At 32.5% G+C, this 25,086-nt stretch overlaps 1 protein-coding gene across 1 annotated transcript; it reads left to right on the top strand.

Annotated features, from left to right (window-relative positions):
* Positions 1-4,763: 4,763 nt before the first annotated feature.
* On the top strand, positions 4,764-7,806 carry LOC111703220 (uncharacterized). The gene is made up of 4 exons (XM_023475103.1): positions 4,764-4,850; positions 5,879-5,981; positions 6,987-7,084; positions 7,662-7,806. The coding sequence occupies exons 1-4, from the start codon at positions 4,788-4,790 to the stop codon at positions 7,731-7,733; spliced, it is 336 nt and encodes a 111-aa protein (XP_023330871.1). The 5' UTR covers positions 4,764-4,787; the 3' UTR covers positions 7,734-7,806.
* Positions 7,807-25,086: the final 17,280 nt, after the last annotated feature.

Raw genomic sequence — 25,086 nt, 5'->3', positions numbered from 1 at the left:
CTCCCCTCCGAACCTAATCTAATGTGGACAAATGTTGTTTTATAGCAGATGGATCAACTCAGCTGTAGAAAACTTTTAAATTAAACTTTACAATCAGAATAACACAATATAAAACAGACCAGCGTCAACTGAACACTTTTTACAATATGTAAATGGCAAAAATGATTCATTCTTTTCAGAATTTCTGATTATTCCCGAAAATCGCAATTTGAAGCTATTAACAATCTAATAAGACAAATAGACAATATGTCACATATGTATTAGATAAGCAACGAAATCTAAATTTTACAAATGAAAGTCGTCTTATTCTCAACAATTTACTCTTCCTTTTTAAGTAACACTGTATTAGTGTATTATATTTAATAATATACATTGTAAGCAAATAGTGTGATGTAAAAAATGTGAAGAATTACAGAAATCAAATAAATGAAGATATTAAAAGTCGTCGTTGTTTTCCTCTAGTGATTTGTACGAATATAATTTATCAGCCTCAAGGAGTAAGGAATAGAAGGGAGATATAACTGATGCGGTTCGCCCTACCATATGATTATGCATGCTTTGCAGACGGTACTTCATTTGAATAAGAAATATTTGTCTGATGTACAATTACCGCGTATATACAATAACCTATTCTGAATATTCCTTTTACAAATGGAGTACCGTCTGCAAAGCATGTATAATCATATGATAGCCTTCACATCTTCATCTATATATAAATTTGGCTTGTCTGTTTGTCTGTCTGTCTGTTTGTTTGTTTGTTTGTTTGTATCCAATAAACGTCAAAACGGCTGAACCGATCGGGCCCAAATTTTTTGTGGGACATCTAGGGACTCCAGGGAAGGTTTATGAATCATCAAAATTTCAAATATTTGTCTCCATCAAAATTCGATCGTCATTAAATTTTTTAAAATTTTGAAAATCCGCGAAATTTTTTGTGAAAATCCGCGAATTATTTTTGTTTTGTTTTACGATGTACACAAAGAGAACATGTTCACAATTAATTTAGGAGATGGGCGCGAAGCGCCCTCTAAGGCTAGAAAGAAGGGCGCGAAGCGCCTTGAATTTCTAGTTCTTTAAAAAATAAAAGGATATTTAACTAGGTAAGAATCATTGTTGGATGACGACATTATGTCTAAAGTATCAGAAAAAGAATATTCAGGGTAATCGGGTGAATCGGATCTTGACATCCTTGACATACACAGAGAATGAGACTACAAAGAGACCAGAAACTCTCAAAGTTAATGGATTACAAGTTGCCTTAAGTCTTTTAATGGCTTGTTACAATGAAATCAAAAAGTAAACAAGTTTACAGTTGCCAGATATAATGAAAACTAAATTCCGCGTAGTTGTGTCTGAGGTCTCATAAAAGAGCAATATTTTATAATTTATAATTCATAAATCTAAGTAGTACAAAAAGACGATGTTTAAGTAATCATCTCATTAATCCCATGTCTGTAGGGACGCCTTGTGTTTCTAAGCGAGAACTAACTTTTTCATCTTTATATTTCTTTAAAACTGAGTTTTTGCATATTTTTACTTGGAGTTCCGAGTAAATAATAAGTTTTCCTTCTCATTCCCCAATCTTAGAAATTTTATTTTCCTTCAAGATGAAACGAAAAGTTTCATAACATTTATGAATTTGAATAGAGAGAGGGGGGGGGGGGGTTAATTTTAAAACTTTTCCTAACAATTTGTATAGTTTATTATTTATCAATAATAAAATATGTAACAAAGGGTCACTTTTGGTAAAAGAAAAAATATTCTTGCCACAAACTCAACTTTAATCATCTCTATGTATTTGTAACCTGATTATGTAAACTTTTGGTATTCGAAATTCAAACTTAATTCAAACATAATTCATAGTTTTAAAGGAATTGAGTCTTTGTAACAAACTCTAATTTTCCAATACCTATATTTCTTCCACCTGATGGTGTAAACCTTTGATATTTCAAACTTAGATTTTTTCATCTAACAGAATTCATAGTTTGAAATATCTAAGTTCTACGGCATTGGGTTACAAAGATATAGAGATTAGAAAACCATAGTTTGTGACAAAGACTCATTTCTTTTTTAAAGATCTACGACTCTGTTTGAAAAGATATAGGAATTAGAGATTGATAGCTCAGGATAAGAATATGGCAAGTAAGGAAGAGGACAGATTGGAATGGACTAGAAAGTAAACGGTAAAGAAGATCAGAATATAAAAAGTAAGGAAGAGGACAGATTGGAATGGACTAGAAAGTAAACGGTAAAGAAGATCAGAATATAAAAAGTAAGGAAGAGGACAGATTGGAATGGACTAGAAAGTAAACGATAAAGAAGATCATAATATGAAAAGTAAGGAAGAGGACAGATTGGAAAGGACTAGAAAGTAAACGATAAGGAAGATCAGAAGATGAAAGTAAGGAAGAAGACAGATTGGAAAGGACTAGAAAATAAACGGTAAAGAAGATCAGAATATAAAAAGTTAGGAAGAGGACAGGCTAGAAAGAGCTAGAAAGTAAACGACAAAGAAGATCAGAATATGAAAAGTAAGGAAAAGGAGAGGCTAGAAAGAGCTAGAAAGTAAACGATAAAGAAGATCAGAATATGAAAAGTAAGGAAATGGAGAGGCTAGAAAGAGCTAGAAAGTAAACAATAAAAGAAGATCAGAATATGAAAAGTAAGGAAGGGGACAGGATGAAAAGGACCAAAACTCGGAGAAAGTACGATAAGGTGAATCAGAATATGAAAAGTAAGAAAGGAAACATGTTAGTAAATGGAAAGGACTAGAAAGTAAAAGGTAAATAAGATCAGAATATGAAAAGTAAGGATAATGTGCAACATTTGTTCCTTATATCGGCTAGATCTATATTTGTACAATTAACCCCCCAGTGTGTAATGACGCTGGTTACAATATATGATTGTTTCCTTGTCATATTTACATATCTGACTTTACGTAGTCACAGATGGGAGATCATGGGTGCCAGCACGATCAGAGGACATTTTGAGATGGAAAACTCCGAAGGGACAAATTCTAGGATGACAAACTTGGAGGGAAAATTCTAGAAGGACAAACTAGCTGAGGAAGGACGAATTGAATCTTGGATGACAAACTCTGGAGAGACAACTTCTGGAAGGACAAACTCTGGAGAGACAACTTCTGGAAGGACAAACTCTGGAGGGACAAATTCTTAAAGGACAAACTCCGGAAGGACAAAGTTCTTGAATGAAAAACTTTGGAGGAACAAATTCTGGAATGACAAACTCTGGAGGGACAAATTCTTAAATGAAAAACTCTGGAGGGACAAATTCTTAAATGACAAACTTCGGGCGGACAACTTCTGGAATAACAATCTCTGGAGGGACTCCAGAATATTTCTAAAAATGATATATAAATTTTCTTATTCTAACTCGAAAAGTGTTTCTTCAAAGCAATAAATGCGCAATTCACTTTTTAAGAGAACCACAACTGCAATATTAAACAGTTTTGATAAACAAAATCATGCATATCTAATTCATACTTGGTCAGACAAAGCTTTAAAGGGTACCGTTGTGAATATAGCATTTCTGTCTTTGCATAGAGCGTCACTTGAAATACGTTTACAGTCTCTTTAGCCTTGTATGTTTTACTATTTTTGTTTGATATATGTTTGTTGATATGTAAGCCTGATAATGTATAAATGGTCCATCACTACGTTTTATTTCACTTATGATAGCTTACAGTCACATATTGCAGTACTGAGTTTAAATAATATTGCTATTGTTCATATATATATATATCTATTATATTCTGTATTTTAACCCGTCAAGATAAATTTGCATTCGGTCATTCAAGAACTGGCTTTTTTGCGATTGGCTGCCGTTACCCGTTCTATAGTTGATTGTATCCTGATCGTGTGAAGAAAGAATGGATTTTTGTTTTTATTCAAATTTTATTTTATTTTCATATTTAAAACCACGGGGAAATTGAATTTTTATTTTACAGGAAATTGTTCAGAGAGCGTAAAATTAATCTAAAATAAAGAGTTTCGTGAATAAAACCATCAATATATTTGCTTATTCCCCTTAAAGTGTCGTGAAAAGGAAAAATAATTATTGCTAAGTGTAAAGGGACTGTGATCGAAATTTCATGTGACCTTACATTTAAAGAAGAACATCTTTATATTTATATATATATATATATGTTAGCTATAAGCTGGGTAAACGGCTGGAACAATCTGGCTGAGGAAACTGGAGGAAACCCAGTTAAGTAATAGTTAAAATATCTACTTTAATATATAAGGGAATTGAGTTTTTGTCACAAACTCATGTTTTCTAATCGCTATATATTTGCAACATCAGGTTGCACAAATATAATAATTAGAAAATTTGAGCTTGTAGCAAAAACTCAATTTCCAAAAGTCTTTTTGTCATTTGAAGTAAATTGCTTTAACATCTGATTTGCTGCCACGTGTTTAGGCATTTTTATCCACATAGTAAATATTAATAAATGTCAGACAAATTAATATTAAGTTTTATCTCTTTTTATATCATTTTGTCACGGTAAGAGAATTTTAGAGAGCAAACCTCCTCTTATCATTTACTATAAAACCGGGATGTTTAAAAAAATATAATAAATTTCTCCGTCCTTATTTACAATACTGATATTTTAGACTAAACATCTGTATAAAGCGTTGTTCTATGCTAATAATTATCTGAATCTTCATTTACTTACTTTTTTTTAAAGCACTGTCATCTTCAATTGAAATATAAAATGAAAGATAAGAAAAAAATTATAGTTTATGAGAAACTCTTGATCCACCATAATGTTTAAATCTCTAGTTTTCTTAGTAATTCTTGCCGTTATTTACCCAGCACACACACTCAAGGTTAGACTTTAAAACAATTTTCAGTAATTTTTTAGAAAAATTTTAACAATTAATAAAGTAATAGTGCAAACAAGTATGTACAAGTTATATTAAACATTAACACTTAAGATAAGATTGAGATAGAAAACAGTTTGAAGTTTACTATTTTGAATTCGTTATTCTCTTATCTTTTTTCGATTTTTTTTATGGGCTAAGGGACTATGAGGATGTAAATCCTCCAGATAAATATCGGAAAAAAACAAGATTTATAAAGCAAACCTGAGGCCGAATTTAAATAATTTGAGACGCGGCTTAAATTTGAGACGCGGCTCAAATATGGTTGGTTCCACCTAAAATTGTAATTAATGTTTCAAAATTTAAGCCGGTGCTCAATTGATACCGGATTTTGGCGGATTGAAACGCGGCTCAAATTCATTAAATTCGGACTCTGGGTATTTCAAGGTTATAATGTAAAGAAAGTTATTTCAGAGGTGTAGGCATCTTTTGTACTACAGTGTACTGTCTCTGGGCGGTAATGTAAACACAAGACAAATAAAAATAAAATAAAAAATCAATGAAATATTCTGGTCATAGGAAACTATTATGTGGATTATCAAAATTATCAAAATTAAATGCTTTTAAACTCGTCGGATATTAAACGAACACTGATGCATCTATTCTTGTTTACAAATTCCGCCCAGAGAAAACTGGTTTCAATATGTACGCAGAGTATACGCAACTGCAATTAACTTTCCTTGCATTATAACCTTGGGGTATTTAATAAATTATAAAAACATCTTATTCTGTCTTGTAAAATTGTTCTGAATGGGAAATGAGTTTTTGCCACAAAATATAATTTTGTAATCCCTTTGGAACCCCTTGTCGTAGACCTTTGATATTTTAAACTAGTGAATTCCGTTAGATTAAAAATATCAAGAGCTTACATTTTCAGGTAGAAAAGATAAATAGATTAGGAGAGTTTGGGGGAAAAAAATAGGAAAAAAACAAAGGAGTTAATAACTTAATTGTATAATTGTACACTTTTTTAGTGCTATGAGTGTGTTAGTGATCTTGGAGGGTCTGCCTGTGATGCTGAAAGTTCTGGAGATCCTGTTGAGTGTCCGGCTGGACAATCTTGTTCTATAACTACAGGTCGGAAATATATATATACAAGGTTACACAGTACAGTACAGTACAGTACAGAACATTACAGTACAGTACAGTACAGTACAGTACAGTACAGTACAGTACAGTACAGTACAGTACAGTACAGTACAGTACAGTACAGTACAGTACAGTACAGTACAGTACAGTACAGTACAGTACAGTACAATACAGTACAGTACAGTACAGTACAGTACAGTACAGTACAGTACAGTACAGTACAGTACAGTAAAGTACAGTGCAGTACAGTACAGTACATTAAAGTATAGTACAGTTCAGTACAGTACAGTACAGTACATTAAAGTATAGTACAGTTCAGTACAGTACAGTACAGTACCATGCAATGCAAGGGATTGTTAACATATTTGAGAATACAAAATTTGTTTTTGAAATAAGGGACATAATTCCCGTAAATGATGTTTTAGAGGACCAGAATAATAAAATACTATTATTCAAATAATTGTCGCATTTTTGCCAACAAAAAAACCATGTACTTTTGATTCATTTTCGCAAATATTTCGTCTGTCCAATTCGATAATTAATGTTGTTAAATAAAAAGAGAAAAACATGTTAACTACAAAGCAATATTCAGAGCAGCTTCTCAGTTCATGTCTATTCATGTTTCTGGTTGTTCCTATTCAGTCAATAAACATAGTTAAACTCTATCATACAGAAATACACCACACCATCTGAGCCAAATCAAAGAAATATTATAAGAAATATTATTTTATCATTGTAAATATTGTCTCTCTATGTTCTATTACTTGATGCAAATCTACACAAATGTATAATGAATATATACCACAAAAATTTAACTCGAAAGTTTCGTTGAACGATACTCTTTTAAGTTTCCAGCTCTGTGCCTAGAACTTTAACATATTCATTACTTCAATCTTTAAGTCATTAAACAGAGAAATCTTTTGTTTACTGAAGACGTTCTTGAATGGAAAATTAATGTATGCCAAACACAGAGATTATTATTATATTATTTAGGATTTATCCAGGGTTTCGAGTTTGAATTCTGGCAGCGAGGCTGCGCACCAGCCGAGGTTGAGGTTGGTTGTGGGGTCGTAGATTATGAATCAGGAGAGGTTAGATTTGTTTTAAATAAGTTTCCTAAGCTGAAAACTTTAGAATGAAATATCCAGATATCCGATGGATTAGCTTCTCTGGAGTTTAAATTCATGTGGAGAACAAGCAATATTTAAACTGGATATTAAGAAAAAGAGTGGTTTAAGCCTTAATCCTGATATCCACCATTCTAAAGTTTTCAGCTCTGATCAAACTAGTGTCGAGGTTTTATTAATTATGTATAAACTTGCTTTATTAGTTATATCAAACTTTCATTAGAAGTGACTCTAAGCGGGGTTTCAAATGTCCCCCATGCAACGATGGCTTTGTCCAATTCACATTGGTACCTTTAAACTCTTTGTCTGATCAAGTATGAATTAAGAAGCTATGTTTATGATTTGCAAACTGAGTATTTCGATTATGTGACTTGCGCATTTCTACTAAAATTTCCACAATATCGATCAGAATATTGCATTGCCATCTTTGTATAGTGCATTGCTTAACATTACGCTTACAATCGATTCCCTTTAATGATAAGTAAATATGTTCATTAATTTATATAGCATTTATAGTAGAGTTAATTTGTTTTGTTTTTAGAGTCTTACTTTCTGTGTTTGCAATACAGACCTCTGTAACGAAAGTCTGGAATCAGCTGGTATTGATGGATAAATTAGTTTTAAAACTGAATATTTTTCCAAAAATAAAAGTGTAATATTTTCAAAAAATATTAGAAATCCTTTAACCCAAACTGAATTTTTATTTCCTCTTATATACCGATTTCCCTCGGGAAATATATTTTGAAATTAGTTCAATTTTAAGTTTAAATTTGACAATCTTTCGACATTGAGCAAAATCAGCAAAAATTTCCTATATTCAGTTCTTAAGTAAATTAATTGAAACTAAATATTATTGCTTTTTTCATCGTTAAAATTGTTAAAATTGGTGCATTTTTAGAAATAATTTTAAACGAGATTTTTTTGTCCAGCTAAAAATATCCATTGTGACCGTTAATAAGCCTTCCCTGGGAGAGTTACCAGAAAAAAAACTTAGGGCCTACCGGTTCAACCTTTGGGACGTTTTATGAACACGTAAAAAAAAATATAAATAAACATATATATATATATATATGTTAGCTATAAGCTGGGTAAACGGCTGGAACAATCTGGCTGAGGAAACTGGAGGAAACCCAGTTAAGTAATAGTTAAAATATCTACTTTAATATATAAGGGAATTGAGTTTTTGTCACAAACTCATGTTTTCTAATCGCTATATATTTGCAACATCAGGTTGCACAAATATAATAATTAGAAAATTTGAGCTTGTAGCAAAAACTCAATTTCCAAAAGTCTTTTTGTCATTTGAAGTAAATTGCTTTAACATCTGATTTGCTGCCACGTGTTTAGGCATTTTTATCCACATAGTAAATATTAATAAATGTCAGACAAATTAATATTAAGTTTTATCTCTTTTTATATCATTTTGTCACGGTAAGAGAATTTTAGAGAGCAAACCTCCTCTTATCATTTACTATAAAACCGGGATGTTTAAAAAAATATAATAAATTTCTCCGTCCTTATTTACAATACTGATATTTTAGACTAAACATCTGTATAAAGCGTTGTTCTATGCTAATAATTATCTGAATCTTCATTTACTTACTTTTTTTTAAAGCACTGTCATCTTCAATTGAAATATAAAATGAAAGATAAGAAAAAAATTATAGTTTATGAGAAACTCTTGATCCACCATAATGTTTAAATCTCTAGTTTTCTTAGTAATTCTTGCCGTTATTTACCCAGCACACACACTCAAGGTTAGACTTTAAAACAATTTTCAGTAATTTTTTAGAAAAATTTTAACAATTAATAAAGTAATAGTGCAAACAAGTATGTACAAGTTATATTAAACATTAACACTTAAGATAAGATTGAGATAGAAAACAGTTTGAAGTTTACTATTTTGAATTCGTTATTCTCTTATCTTTTTTCGATTTTTTTTATGGGCTAAGGGACTATGAGGATGTAAATCCTCCAGATAAATATCGGAAAAAAACAAGATTTATAAAGCAAACCTGAGGCCGAATTTAAATAATTTGAGACGCGGCTTAAATTTGAGACGCGGCTCAAATATGGTTGGTTCCACCTAAAATTGTAATTAATGTTTCAAAATTTAAGCCGGTGCTCAATTGATACCGGATTTTGGCGGATTGAAACGCGGCTCAAATTCATTAAATTCGGACTCTGGGTATTTCAAGGTTATAATGTAAAGAAAGTTATTTCAGAGGTGTAGGCATCTTTTGTACTACAGTGTACTGTCTCTGGGCGGTAATGTAAACACAAGACAAATAAAAATAAAATAAAAAATCAATGAAATATTCTGGTCATAGGAAACTATTATGTGGATTATCAAAATTATCAAAATTAAATGCTTTTAAACTCGTCGGATATTAAACGAACACTGATGCATCTATTCTTGTTTACAAATTCCGCCCAGAGAAAACTGGTTTCAATATGTACGCAGAGTATACGCAACTGCAATTAACTTTCCTTGCATTATAACCTTGGGGTATTTAATAAATTATAAAAACATCTTATTCTGTCTTGTAAAATTGTTCTGAATGGGAAATGAGTTTTTGCCACAAAATATAATTTTGTAATCCCTTTGGAACCCCTTGTCGTAGACCTTTGATATTTTAAACTAGTGAATTCCGTTAGATTAAAAATATCAAGAGCTTACATTTTCAGGTAGAAAAGATAAATAGATTAGGAGAGTTTGGGGGAAAAAAATAGGAAAAAAACAAAGGAGTTAATAACTTAATTGTATAATTGTACACTTTTTTAGTGCTATGAGTGTGTTAGTGATCTTGGAGGGTCTGCCTGTGATGCTGAAAGTTCTGGAGATCCTGTTGAGTGTCCGGCTGGACAATCTTGTTCTATAACTACAGGTCGGAAATATATATATACAAGGTTACACAGTACAGTACAGTACAGTACAGAACATTACAGTACAGTACAGTACAGTACAGTACAGTACAGTACAGTACAGTACAGTACAGTACAGTACAGTACTTTCCACAAGATTCAACAGAATGAGATAGAACGGATACGGGGCATAGTACTGATATCATCTCTACAGTCTACACGTGCGATATCGATATTGACTCTAGTTCTGAACCCTCTAGTAATAAGTTATAAGAAATATATATACTGGAAGTTATTTATGCGTTTTATTAGAGTCTGACTCACGTCCTCTATAGTATAAAAATTTCGTAGAGTAGTTTCTGAAGTCTCATCCTGTATGGGGAACCCTGTATCTTCCAGCAAACACATTAATTGGGCCATTTAGTGGATCCATTTTAGTGAGAACATTGAAATACTTAATCCCGATAAATAGTTGGATCATTAAATGAGATGGATATTTTAATCTGCATGTCTCTGGGCTTCATTTTCAGAACTGATGATTGTGAGTTATAATATAGTGGGCATTTATCATTTCATTAGTTTAGAACTTTTGGAGGAGATAATTTGTTAAATATTGTGCAAAGAATATTAAAATTTACGAGTAAAGAAACCCAATTGAAATTCAGTAATAATAGTATAATTTGTGGTGCAGGATAAAATTTTGTTCTAAAAATTTAGTGAAGTTTTTTATTGTTTCATTAGATCTAAATATTCCAGTATTTGCTTTAAGTTTTTGGTACAGTCTATATACAAATATGTTTAAACCCCTATTTGCCTCAAATTTTTATTGCATGGAAAACTTGGTAGAATCACAGGAACGTTTAAGTTCTTAAATAGAAAAATTGTTAGAAACTTTTCAAAGTGAAAGTGTCGTTTTAATGGTTTAGAGGCAAAAAACTGAAATTTTGAAGTTGTTACAGGTTTGGCTGTGAGTTCAGTTTAATTATAAAATAAAATCTTAATATGCAAAATTTAATGAAAGATGATTTACAATTATATAGTCGAGGTAGGCGGGGGGGAAGGGGGGCTAAATCAGGTTCGACCCTCCATTAGTTGCGGTACTGGTTGTTATTTAGAATCGTGGATATATTTGTTAAATGGATGACTTTAAAGGTATTGTCGTGAATCGGACATGACCCTCTATGAACGGACAGGGTCAGTTGATTAATTACATCTACAGTGTCTACAGTGTCATTAACAAATTTCTCTTAATATTAATATTAAAAAGATGTTCTATAAAATCACCAAAGTACTGTAATTTACATATTGGTTGTTCAGTTCATCTCTAGCTTTCATCATTAAGCAAGACCTAGGTCTTTGCTGACACGTTTCTAGCATCAACTAGGAGTACAGGGAGACAGAGAAAATTGGCAAGTCCAAGTTAAACGCACACACATAGGAAACTTAAGTTATGCAGAGAAATTGAAGAGGAAAACAAGAAAATCAACAAGGAATGCCTGTATTTATCTGTCAACGCTGTATTACCCTCGAGAACAGAGGTTTTTTACCTGTATGGGTCTAGGCCTTCTGTGGAGAAGCTCAACTTGTATGCCTTAGGAACAGGCCTGGTGAGCCAGTTTTTAAGTAAAATATGTAAATATCTATCATCCACGGATCTTCCTAATGTGGAGAAGCATCAAGATCAAGTAGTATTTACAAGTACTGCCCAAGATGTTCTTACACATCAGTTTCAAGACTCCAACTGTTGATAGTCTACTCCTAGCCAAAACTCCTTTTATCACATTTGTCATTATCTATAAGAGGAGATTCTGACATTGGTTCCTACAAATTTTCAAAAAACCACGCTTGGTTTAGTGATCTTTTTTCTTTGCACACCCTGCAACAGAGCTAGGAAACAAAGAAAATTAATTGTGTTAAGATGTATATTTAGAATAGTCATCATTCAACAATCTACAAACCTGCTAAGATAACAAATATTAAAGTCCAGAAAACTTGCAATGGTTGAATTATTTCATGATGGTTTATGGGTTCAGTGTCAGCAGCTGAGATATTGAATTTAGAAACATATGATGACCTGAACTTCTTTGCAACAAACCAGAAATATCAGACAGAATTAAAAAAGAAGCATATGTATATATATATATATATATGTTGCCTGCCTATAGCCGGCCAACCGACTGGACTGATTGGGCTGAAATTGTTTGTGGACACTCATGGGTGGCCGGGGGATGTCATTAGCTAAGAAAATTCAAAATTTTTTTCAACATTTTTTTTCCACGGGCAGCGCTGGTTAAAAACAAATGTTGGGGTGTTGTTTCCCAATTGGGGTTTTCGTGGTTCTGGAATCCCCCTCCTCCCACGGAAGGGTCCCGGGGCCCGAAGAATCCCAAAGTGGGAAAAATTATAATTTTATACAATTTTGTAATTATCTTTTAAAAAATTGGTCTTTGAAGGTGGAGTTACACGGCCTGTACAATTGGTAAAAGTATAGCGGACATTAATCACTCTATTTACAACAGGATTACCCTCAAAGGATGGGACTGTAAAGACGAAATGAAATTCTGAAAATGTAATATTTTTTACTTATTTAATGATTTGGCAAAGAAAGAAACAAGTTGAAGAGAATCTTATGAATATAAGGCCGGAAACAGATACAGTATAAATTCCGTAAGTCGTCTCTGAAGTTTGTTGATAACCCTGTGAAACCCAAAGTGATTAAATACTAAAGTGAGCCAAACTCATAGTTGGATGACGACATTTTATGTCCCAAGTATTTAAAAATAATATATATATAAATTGGTCTGTACGGAGTGCACAGTTCAACAGAAACTGGACTCCCTTTGTTTACAAACACAGACTCAGAATTTTTATTTAACTTAAATATAGATTAACGTAAATTAAGATTTCAGAAGTGAATTTTAGCCATTTTACTCCACAATAAATAATTTCAGAGAGCACAATAATGCCTGCATGCATAATCTGTAATACAAGGAATGCACAATTTGTGAAATATATCTCTTGGTCTTCACTTTTACATGGGTCTTTAGTCTATTTTTTCTAGTCTTTACTTTCCAAAAGAAATCTTTTCATGCAATTATTTCCAAACCAAATAAAACCTTAGGGCCCAACATGTCGTCGTTGCCTTAGTCTGTTCCACTTTAGTATTTATTCACTTTGTGTGAAACCACTGCGTTTTTGTCTTGTATTTCTGTTGAAATTATGAACGACTCTGGGGGATATATTCTAATGTTGACTATTACATTAAATGGTATGGATGGGGTAGCTCTGACTCTGACGAGAGATTATGTATGGATTAGATGGTGGGGTGTTAATTATTTTGGTTAGTTTTTAGATAAAACTTAAATTAAATGAAAATTTAAATACAACTTTAAACACTTCAAAACTGTTAAAGTTTTCTTTTATTAACCTTTTTTCCATATATTTTTTCCAGGGTCGAAATTTGGGATTGTGCAAAAAAGCAAACGTTTAGAATTTTGAAAACATTTGCTTTTCTTGTCTTTTGCTGTTTTTTCTTGCAATGCCAAATTTTGACCATAAGAAAAAAATATACGGAAAAAGAAGGATTGTTAGGTAACCCTGTACATTACAAGTATTAAGACTGATATTTTATAAATGATCGGTTGGTTACCTTGTAGTATCAGTCTTCAAACTTGAACTGTGCACTAACCCTTAATTTACGCGAAAAAATACAAAATTTAGCGAAAACTTTTTCGCATTTTTTCGCGGAAAAGAATTTTGAGAAAAGAAGCAAAAACGATGCAGAAATTCGTAGGAAAAAAATGTGCGACAAATTCGCAAACAAATTCGAAATGTTGAGAAATTCGCGAAATAAAAAAGTTTCGCTGGGACCCTACTCACAAGGGATATTTTGGGATATATCTAGGTTTCATAAATACTTACTTAAAAGCAGGCAGAGAACCTAAGGAGAAGTGATTTCGAGTTGAACGGAAAGTTTATAAGAGGACTATAATGAACCCATACTGGTGAATTAAGTAAATGTGTAAGATTGAAAATATTTTGATTGTAAAATGTGAACTTTTAAATCCGATGATTTAATACAATATTATCATAGAATATTAAAGCAGGGAATTTTCTAATCTTTCATTTTCTTATTCAAACTTTTCAGTCATTTAAAAATTTGTCATCGATTTTGTCAAAAACTGATTATTGGTTTACTATTTACCATTTCTAATTTTTTCATTATTTTGGCAGAAATTGTATTTCTTGAATTAGGACCCAACACCAAATAATCACAAACATAAAGAGAAGGTGTTCGGAAATGTAGATTTACAGAGATTTACTCTTTTGATATAAATGATACACTTTTAAGGTTCGATAGAAATGATTCATTTGTAGGTTCTTTGATAAACTGCATTTGCATTTAAATAAAATTTACACAATTATTTTATCTTGGAACGATAGTAATGTTAAATGATTATCTTAAAATCCATTAAACATTTAAAAGGTGTCCTAAAAATTTAAATATATTATAACAGTTACAACAATTAAAATTTAAAAATACTCGGCGACATTTTTTTAGTAAAAGGAAGAACAAAGCCTACATTCATTCCACAGTGTTCTGGTCCTTACTGTATAGGGTTTCCACGAAATGACCATATTTTTTGGCACAATTTGCGTAATTTTTGCGCAAATATTTTGAAACTTTTGCGTATCTTTTGGGCGATTTAGCGCAATTTGCGAAAACCCGGAAGTATTGCACTAATCGTACATTTTTACGCATACCATTGACCAAAATTGAAAGTTTCAGCACAGAATCAAACGAACAAATAAATTATGATTATGCTGCTCTCAAGTCTCAATTGATTACTTTTAGTTACAAAATCTTCAAATTGAAGGACAAAAATTAATAAAACATAAATTATGGATTTTTTATAGATGTCTAAATCTTTGTGTGTGGTGTTAAACTTTGATATTTCAAATAATTACTTCTTCTAATCGAACGCATGTGATTGAAAAATCAAAGGTCAATCAATATATGCAAAAATTTGCAATTTATTTCGCAAAAGTTTTACGAATGGAAACCCTACTGTAGAGTGTAGATGACTTTATAATGTAGGTAGTATATTATGTTTTTTGTTTTAAGAGACCTTGTGTTAACAATTCTTTTGTAATGAATTTGTAGCATGAAAGGTAAACAGGATAAAGATGCAAACAGCTTATATCACGGAGGCGTGAACAAATAACTAGAAATAAAAAAGAACATGACCAATTCCAAAACAGTATGATAATATATTTACGGCTGTGGAATCTATTTCATAAAATAATTTACAACACATAAATTGTTTTTAACAAAACAAAATTGTGTATTCTTGTTCTTTCTCCAGCAGAAAAAGAAACAAAAAGATCGGAAAACAGATAGAACGATAGTTAATCCATTCTATATATTAGAGGCTTGATATAGCATCAGTGAAAACCTCATAAATTTTCCCATCTTTTCATCTTGTAACAACATAGGATAATTTATTGAGGAGGTAGGAAGTAGGAAAAGGAAACTTAGAATACATATTACAAATTTTTTTTTTATGTATGACCTATTTTGGACGACGATTTGTCGGCCGCTAGGTTTCTCTCCGAAGTGAAATCCATGAAACTTAAAAAGATTGAGACACCTGGCGGACAAATTCTCGTCGTCCAAAAGTATATACATCGTTATAGGAAATAAAAAAGATTATGATTTGTAAACTACACACACATGCCCCGAATTGTATTGCATTTGCAACTCCGTGAATGTATATGGATTTTATTATCTTATAGGGCATATGGCGTTTTACACATTTTCTTCCTAGGTACGCAACAGATAGAAAATAGAAGTAATATTAGTAGCGATCAAAACAGAATTCAATTTGGAATCAGTCTCTATACCCCTTTCATTTTTCGCGAACACTCCATTTAAGTTAATCAGCATAAAGTTAAGCAATCTGTCCGTTAATTATTCTTTAATAAATCCTATCTAAGAAATCCCTTCTGCTGCAATATCCTGGTTCTGGCTCTCTAGTTCCAGGGTAAAGTGGATCTAATATATTATAATTGTTTACTTGCCAACTCATCAGGGTTTAATCAAGGAATCTACATCTTTTTGCACCTTACCCAGTGCCATCTATAAATACACTTCGTCTGTTTGTCTGTTTGTTCATTTGTTAGTATCTAATAAACGTTAAAATGGCTGAACCGATCGGGCTCAAATTTTGTACGGGACCTCACATGACCCCAGGGAAGGTTCAAGAATTATCAAAATTTCAAAAATTAGCCTCCAACAAAATTTTAAATTAAATTTTAAAAAATTTACGACATTTTTTTATTAAATCTGCGAAATTTTTTCTTTTATTGTTTTACAATGTATACAAAGAGAAAATGTTCACAATTGAAATAGAAGATGGGTGCGAAGCGCCCCGTAAGCCTAGTTTTACATTATTATACAAACACTATAACACATAACACATAGAATTTGTCAAGAAATCCGGAAAGAGAAAAAAGATGCTGCATTTGTAAGGTTTAAAACAAAAATGTCAAAACAACACAAACATCGAAAGAGCATTAAAAATATAATTTTTCTATTATCTTAAAAGATTTAATCTTATATGTTGGTATTGTAGGTTTGGTGTGTGTGTTCTGGATTGTGAGTTTTTGCAGTCTCTGATGAATCAAATTCAATTTACAATCATTGGATGGGGCAGTATAAGGGAGATTGGATTGGACAGGTAGAGGGGGATTGGAGTAGACAGGAAAAGGGGGATTGGAATGGACAGGAAGAGGGGGATTGGAATAGACAGGAAGAGGGGGATTGGAATAGATAGGAAGAGGGGGATTGGAATAGACAGGAAGAGGGGGATTGGAATAGACAGGAAGAAGGGGATTGGAATAGACAGGAATAGGGGGATTGGAATAGACAGGAAAAGAGAGATTGAAATGGACAGAAAGAGGGGGATTGGATTGGACAGGAAGAGGGGGATTGGATTGGACAGGGATTGCAATGGACAGGGGATTAAAATAAGATTAAAAGGAAAAAATTAATCCAGTCTCTAAACGTTTAACCAATCAGGGATTTACCCCCAATTCTGTAGTAGAGTACATGAGTAGGGAGGAGAATACACAGATTGATGAATGTTTGTAAAAATATACTTGTCTGCATTCCCCTCAATACTCAACATTATTGGTTTGTTTATTATCCTTTGTTTGTTTTAAGAGCAGGGGGAAATCAAGGTAGGGGGAAACTGAGGATAGGAGAGATCAAGGCAGGGGGAAATCAAGGTTGGGGAAATCAAGGTAGGTAAAACTGAGGATAGGAGAAATTTTGACGAAGGGTACTTGAGGTGGGAGATGGTGAGAGGAAGGATAAGATAGGAGAGAACTGAAGATAGGAGAGAACTGAAGATAGGAGAGAACTGAAGATAGGAGAGAACTGAAGATAGGAGAGAACTGAAGATAGGAGAGAACTGAAGATAGGAGAGAACTGAAGATAGGAGAGAACTGAAGATAGGTGAGAACTGAAGATAGGAGAGAACTGAAGATAAGAGAGAACTGAAGATAGGAGAGAACTGAAGATAGGAGAGAACTGAAGATAAGAGAGAACTGAAGATAGGAGAGAACTGAAGATAGGAGAGAACTGAAGATAGGAGAGACTGAAAATAGAGACCTAAAGTTAGAATACAGTGAGAACCAGATAACTCTGGAACAGCAAGAACTAGAATTAGGGGTAACTTGAAGTAGGGGAGAACTGGAGGAACTGGCGATAGGGGAGAACTGGAGATAGGGGAGAACTGTAGGTAGGGGAGAACTGAAGGTAGGAGAGAATTGGAGCACCCCCCCCCATAGTTGCGCCATTAGCTACAGAGCCAAATACATTAGAAGACTGATAAATGGATGGTTAGAGAGATGTAATGGAGGCAGTTAACAGATAATGTGACCAATTCTGTTTACCGCATCTTTAAAGGATGACTGAGCAATTTAAAACTATTCGCAACATTCAAAATACATTAGAAGACTGATAAATGTATGGTTAGAGATGTAATGGAGGCAGTTAACAGATAATGTGACCAATTCTGTTTACCGCATCTTTAAAGGATGACTGAGCAATTTCAAACTATTCGCAGCATTTAAAATTAAATATTTTTTTCAGGATAGTGCAATATGTACTGCACGGTTTTAGCATTTTATCAAAAACAATTTTGAAGGCCTTCTATGACTTTTCCTTTTCAATCTTAATTTTATTTAAAGCTCTTAGAATTTTAATCACGAAAGACGTTGTATTAGTTGTGAGGTTTTGCTAAAACAAAATAAATCCATTTTTGTTGATGTAAAAACTCTTTATAATTGTTTACAATATATTTTATAAACAAACACGGATTGAACTGTCCAATTGTTCACAAAACAGAGGATTAACTTGAAAGGTTTCTCAGTGTATTAAATATACAGTTTTTAAGACGAAGAACATAAATATGAGAATATCAAATATTTCGGACGCTTCATAACCATCTTTCAAGCACTAACCAATGCAAACTTGCTATCATCCTAGTCTATATACTCTGTAAAGACGACATTAAAAAGTATATCTTTACATTTCGACTGGATTTTTTGGTTTAACCAATATATCTAAGAAGCACATTGTTTACAAATTGTACACAGTTAAACCAACTTAAACATTTAGTTAAGTTCTACGTTAAGTTGTCAAACATACTAGAAATTGTAAAAAGTAAAAGGTTACATGAAAGATATGGCAGGATAGGGGAAAAAATGATTAAAAGATAGTAACAAGAAACTAGAATATCAATGAGTAAAATTTAAAGTGGAAGATATGGTAGGAAAGAGGATAAAATGATTAGAAGATAGTAAGAAGAAACTAGAATATCAATGAGTCAAATGCCTCAGAGAGATCTAAACTTGGCTAACCTAGTTACTAGTTTCCTTAGTTATATATTATTTAACAAGCGTTCTTCTAACTTTTTACCGTATAGGGGGAGAGATAGGTTGGAAGAAAAAAGAAAAAAAAAGTTGAAGGGGGAAAGGGGGTCGAAGGGGGTGTAAAAAGAAAGGTTAACTGTAAACGTAATTTCAAGTAACCCTCCATGCAAAGATACAATGCCCGATTCACAACATTCCCCTAAAAAGAATATTGTATGATAATTCCTGCATGTTTTCCAATTGTAGAAATGCTTAAAGGGAGTGACCGGCTATGTAAGGTAGTTGAACTGAGTATGCAGCGTTGTGGAAAACTGCTTTCGGATTCATTTGAGGCATATTAAACTTTTTAAAGATCTGTAAATCCTGAGTTTGAGCGCAAATTCGACGTTCAAAACTCATACGTTGGGGGTGGATACGTTTTCAGAATTAGTTTTTTTTAATTATTAAATAACGACAACGAAAAATAAAATAAAAAATATAAAGTAATCTAATTAGATGGCTAGGAACATATTTCACAAAAGAAATTTGTCAATAAATCAATGCTGAAATCGATTATTTCGTTTTCATTATTATATTGAATTTCTAATTTTCTTTGAATTTATTCGCAGATTTCTTCAAATTTTTTAAATGTCATCTTTTCAATAATGATTATAGAAAATCTCCCAACATCTTTGTGAATAATGAGAAACCAGAATAATGAGATAATATGAAACTAATAATTGAACAAGATTACTTATTTTCGATGATATGATTAATTTTTATTTTCTCAAAATGTTCCTATTCCTAAACATGACGTCTGTAGTTTATTGTAGAATATTTTTACATTTTATGTCGTCGTTAATTAATAATTTAAAAAAACTAATTCTGAAAGCGTATCCACCCCCAAAGTAGGAGTATTGAACGTCGGCTTTGCACTCAAACTCAGGATTTACCGATCTTTAAAAAGTGTAATATATCTCAAATGAATCCAATAGAAGTTTTCGACAACACTGCGTACTCAGTTCAACTACCTTACATAGCCGGTCACTCCCTTTTTAAGTTTAACAGAGAAACTACGATTGAAATAATCAGTTTTAAAATTCATAATTGCACCGATATCTAATTCACAATTCAATAAAAAAAAGCTTTAAAAGGTGCAGTTGTGAATCGGGTATTGCAATCTGTCCATGGAGAGGAGAGTAACTTAAAAGTACGCTTTCATTTCTTTAAATGAAGGGACCCGGAATAGAATAATTCCCCCCCCCCCCCCACCTTTTGGACGAAACACCTCCAATTGTATAATTTAAGATTATGTCATACAATAGCATCCAGGTTTGCCATTAAAGACGGCCAATGTTGGCTTGGCAAATCCCGTCCTTAAAGTGTTTGTTTAAAAAGTATAAATATATATATTAATGATAACATATATCATACCTATTTTAAAAATTCCAAACAATGAAACACTGAAGAGATATCCGGGAAATATAATCTATTCTAAAATATTTCGAAATAAGGGAATTAAAAATGAAAAGGGAAAAATCATTTAAATCTATAGAACTCTGACTTATTTTAAATTACAATAAAAATGATATTATGAGTAAGAAACTAACTGTATAGCAAGAAATTACAACAATGTATTTCTTAGACTTATGCTCTGATAATTTTCTAAAGGGAAACTGGAACAAAACAGAGAAAAGAAGATGGATGAAGATTATGGTTTAAAGAAGATGGATGAAGATTATGGTTTAAAGAAGATGGATGAAGATTATGGTTTAAAGAAGATGGATGAAGATTATGGTTTAAAGCAAGAAACTTCACTTTATAAAACGAATCGAGTCCTCGCCACAAACTAAATTTTTTAACCCCTATTTAAATCTCGGATTATTTGCTCAAGCAGAATTCATAGTTTGAAATATGAAAGATCTACGACATTGGGTTGTAAAGATTACAAATCTGAGTTTGTGGCAAAGACTCAATTCTCTTTGCTCTGTCTATGCTAATCCAAGTATCATATTATGAGCATCTGACGGTCTAGAAATTTTATTCAAAACTTTAGAATAATTTTGATAGAAATTTAAAATTTCAAAGTTTGCAAAATACATTTTTTCATTTTATACTATCAATCATTTTCAACCGGCACATGGTGAAACATTGAATCTGTCTATCTTTCTAACTATTTATCTATTATCAAAGACTATAGAATATGCATGTAAAGGTGTATGCATGTCAAACACAAGCGTAGAGAGTGATGTGCATCGTTCTTTATCAAGCTGTCTGGAGTTAAGGAATTGAATCTTTGCTCTGATTTATCTTTGCAACACTAGTTCGAAGACCTTAGATATTTCAAACTATGAATAATGTTGGATCAAGTAATCAAAGCTTGAAAATCAAAGGTTTACACTCTGACATACTGTATACGTATACTTAGTAATGTCAAAGCAGCTTCATCTCTATATTCACTTGACTAGGGTGTAAGGGTGCTCGTATCCAATAAACGTCAAAACGGCTGAACGAATCGGGCCCAAATTGTGTGTGGAAACTCACATGACCCCAGGGAATGTTTATGGATGCTCTAAATTACAAAAAATTGTGTCCAAAAATTTATACTTTTTAAAGTTTGAAAATGGGTGAGAAATATTATTAAATCCACGAACTTTGTTTAATACTGTACAAAGAGAAAATGCTAACAGATAGGGCCACAGTTAAAAGTTAAAATTGAAGATGCAGCGCCCTGAAGGCCCAGTGATATATATTTTGCTTGCTTTTGCTTTTTTTGTATCCAATAGATGTATAAACGGCTGAACCGATCATTTTTGAGGTAACTCACTTGACCCTGGGAAGGTTTCTGGAGTTCAAACCTAAATTTTTTTACAGAAAAGGGGGCGCGAAGCACCCTTAAAGCCTGGTACATAATAGTTTATAGATATAGGAAAATTCTTACATAAAGAATTCTCTCAGTCTACTGTTAAGTAAATATGCATATTCTAGGACAAAATGTAGTTTTTCTCTTATTGAGAGTTTACTTTACAACATTCTCGAAAATAAAATCTAACGCGAGAGATTCGCTGTGGAAGAAAGTTCAACATTTTAATATGATAATTTGTTCCTGACTATAGTTCCATTCTTCTTCATATAACATATTCTAGGTCTTATTTCTTCCCTCCCCCCCCCCCCCTTATCTTAAAGGTGTAGAGTAGGAAGATGAATGAGAAAAAGATTGAAATATCCCCTTCCCTACCTTCCCTCTTATTACTAGCCCCCCCCTCTTCTCCCCTTCTCCCCTTCTCCCTTGCCTCCATATCCTAAGAAAGGGAAATTCTAAAGTTTAAAGAAATTTAGAGAAAATGTTTTCTTACAAGTGTTTAGAAAACATAGAACTCTAAAGTATAGACAAGTATACAGTTAGATACAATGTTTATCTCAAGAATGTAATGCAAAGAAAGTTAATTGCAGTTGCGTATACTCTGCGTACATATTGGAACCAGTTCTCTCTGGGCGGAATTTGTAAACAAGAATAGATAATCAGTGTTCGTTCAATATCCGAGGAGGTTAAAAGCATTACATTTTGATAATTTTGATAATTCACATAATAGTTTCATATGACCAGAATATTTCATTGATTATTTATATGAAAGATGGCTCCCTTGTCAGGCTTCGACATCCGTCTTGTGTTTACATTACCGCCCAGAGACAGTACACTGCAGTAGAAAAGATGCGTACACCTCTGAAATAATTTTCCTTGCATTAAAACCTTGGTTTATCTGAAGAAAACTCGAAATTCTGATATTATATTTTATTCATATTTAGTCTTACTTATCATAAGGGTGTATTGATGAGTAATTTTGTTGTTTCTTGAAAATACGAAAATTTTCATTGTTTCATGTTAATCACAAGGATTGGGCTTTTTGGACGACCTGGAATTCTTTTAATTACACTAGGCACAAACATGACATGATATGTTTAGATATTTAAAGTTTTTTCCTATTTTGTGCAGATTAATTACAATTCTTTATATATATATACTTTGAATGTCTGTCTGTCTGTCCGTTTGTATCCAATAAACGTCAAAACGGCTGAACTGAACGGGCCCAAATTTTTTGAGGGACCTCGCGTGACCCCAGGGAAGGTTTATGGATTATCGAATTTTCAAAAATTTGCCCCCATCAAGAATCTATTTTTGAAAATTTTGAAAATCCACCAAAAATTTAGTTTGTTTTTGTTTTATTTGCTATGTACACAAGAAGAATATGTGCACAATGAAAATGGAAGATGGGCGCGAAGCGCTGTAATAGCCTAATATATATATATATATATATATATTTAAAAGATGGAAAATATATATTTAAACACCTAAAATGTATATTTAAACTGAAAAAATCTAATCTATCTATCATGGACGAGCCAATCTAAGTTCTCTGATTTGCTGGAACAGAATTGCCAAAAAAGAAGATTGGAAATCAAGAATAAATTTCCGAAGGAATAAGATTAGGATAAATCTGAAACAGGAAGAAAATATTTCACTGATATATATCAGGATCAAATCTGCGATTTATTTAGGTTTTTATTTTACGAAGAAAATATGGCCGCTAGGGGGATGCAAAGCGCCCTTGAAGCCTACCATAGCCAATAGATATACATATATATTTATATGTATATTTTATTCAAAGTCTCGTTGTTGATAACCCTACACTACAAGCCATATATTCCAGTGTCGTTTTTTTCTTAAACATTATTTGAACGACCACAAAGTTAAAACAAAAATATATTCATAAAGAAATCAATATTTAATCTTAACTGTACTAAATATTGGGTGGGGGAGGGGGAGGGGGTGGAGGGTGATTCAGGGGTAGGAAATCTTTTGGGGAATTTGATTTCTACCCAGGGGGATCTTTGGGGAAGAATAAATAAGATTGAGCTCTTTGATTGTGCAAAGCTCTGCATATATATAGGTTATCAATACTGGTAGTTACATACAGGGTGGTGATGGGATGGGGTGGTGGTTAAGGGGGGAAATTGGAGGAAATCGGTCAGAATGGGAGGGGGGGGGGATGTGTGTGTTGGTTCCGATATCCAATATTGGTTTTATACATCTTCTTGTTGCAGAGCTCTGTTCAGGTTTAAATTAAAGAGGATAAAGAGATTAGAGAGGTTGCGTTATTTTCTGTTTTCTCTTTTTATTTATTTACAGTGAGAACCAGAAAACTCTGGAATAGGAAGCTGACTTTCAGACCCAAGATATAACTTTAAATAGTTAAATGAACATGAGACACAGTAACTGTGCAGTGTCAACAGACCCAAGATATACCTTTAAATAGTTAAATGAACATGAGACACAGTAACTGTGCAGTGTCAACAGACCCAAGATATAACTTTAAATAGTTAAATGAACATGAGACACAGTAACTGTGCAGTGTCAACAGACCCAAGATATAACTTTAAATAGTTAAATGAACATGAGACACAGTAACTGTGCAGTGTCAACAGACCCAAGATATACCTTTAAATAGTTAAATGAACATGAGACACAGTAACTGTGCAGTGTCAACAGACCCAAGANAGTTACTTTAAGAGAACCCTTTTGCGTCGGAGAGCCCACGTGGATTTAACAGTTCCAAAAAGCTGTGACTTTCGATCACAATTTGACCTATTAAACATAATTTTTAGCCTTTTTTCTATTATACTTTTTGCCGGCATATACGTTTTGAATAAAAAACATTAAACAAAATTCCATAATTTTAAAGATTGTTTATTTATAAAACAAAACGCGTATGGTTGGAGACCCCAAGCTTTTCATTAGAGACCCAAAGTTTTTAATCGGAGACCCACAGCTTTATTATTCTGAAGATACAAGCAAAGTGTGAAGCCGGTAAATTGATTTTTCGAACACTGATGACAACTTATTTTTGAAAAAGATGTCTTAATAAAATTCGGAGACTTACAATTTATACAATCTTTTATCTTTACATCCTGTATTTCAAGATGTATACACTGATCTTATAGAGAAAAATAACAGGTTTATCCTGTTTAATAATAGATATGTGTGTTAAAGTTTATGTTAATAATCAAGAACTATAATTTCCACACTGTAAGAGTGAATAAGACGCTTGTAACGCTTTCTTTGAAGTTTCAAGTGAAGTTTTTTCTAAATGTTTTTTAATGCTTTCAATAATATGGTTTTAAAT

This window comes from Eurytemora carolleeae, unplaced genomic scaffold (genome assembly GCF_000591075.1).
Source record: "Eurytemora carolleeae unplaced genomic scaffold, Eaff_2.0 scaffold467, whole genome shotgun sequence".
Lineage (NCBI taxonomy): Eukaryota > Metazoa > Arthropoda > Copepoda > Calanoida > Temoridae > Eurytemora > Eurytemora carolleeae.
The sequence above is the reverse complement of the archived record's forward strand: the minus strand, read 5'-3'. Positions and strand labels throughout refer to the sequence as shown.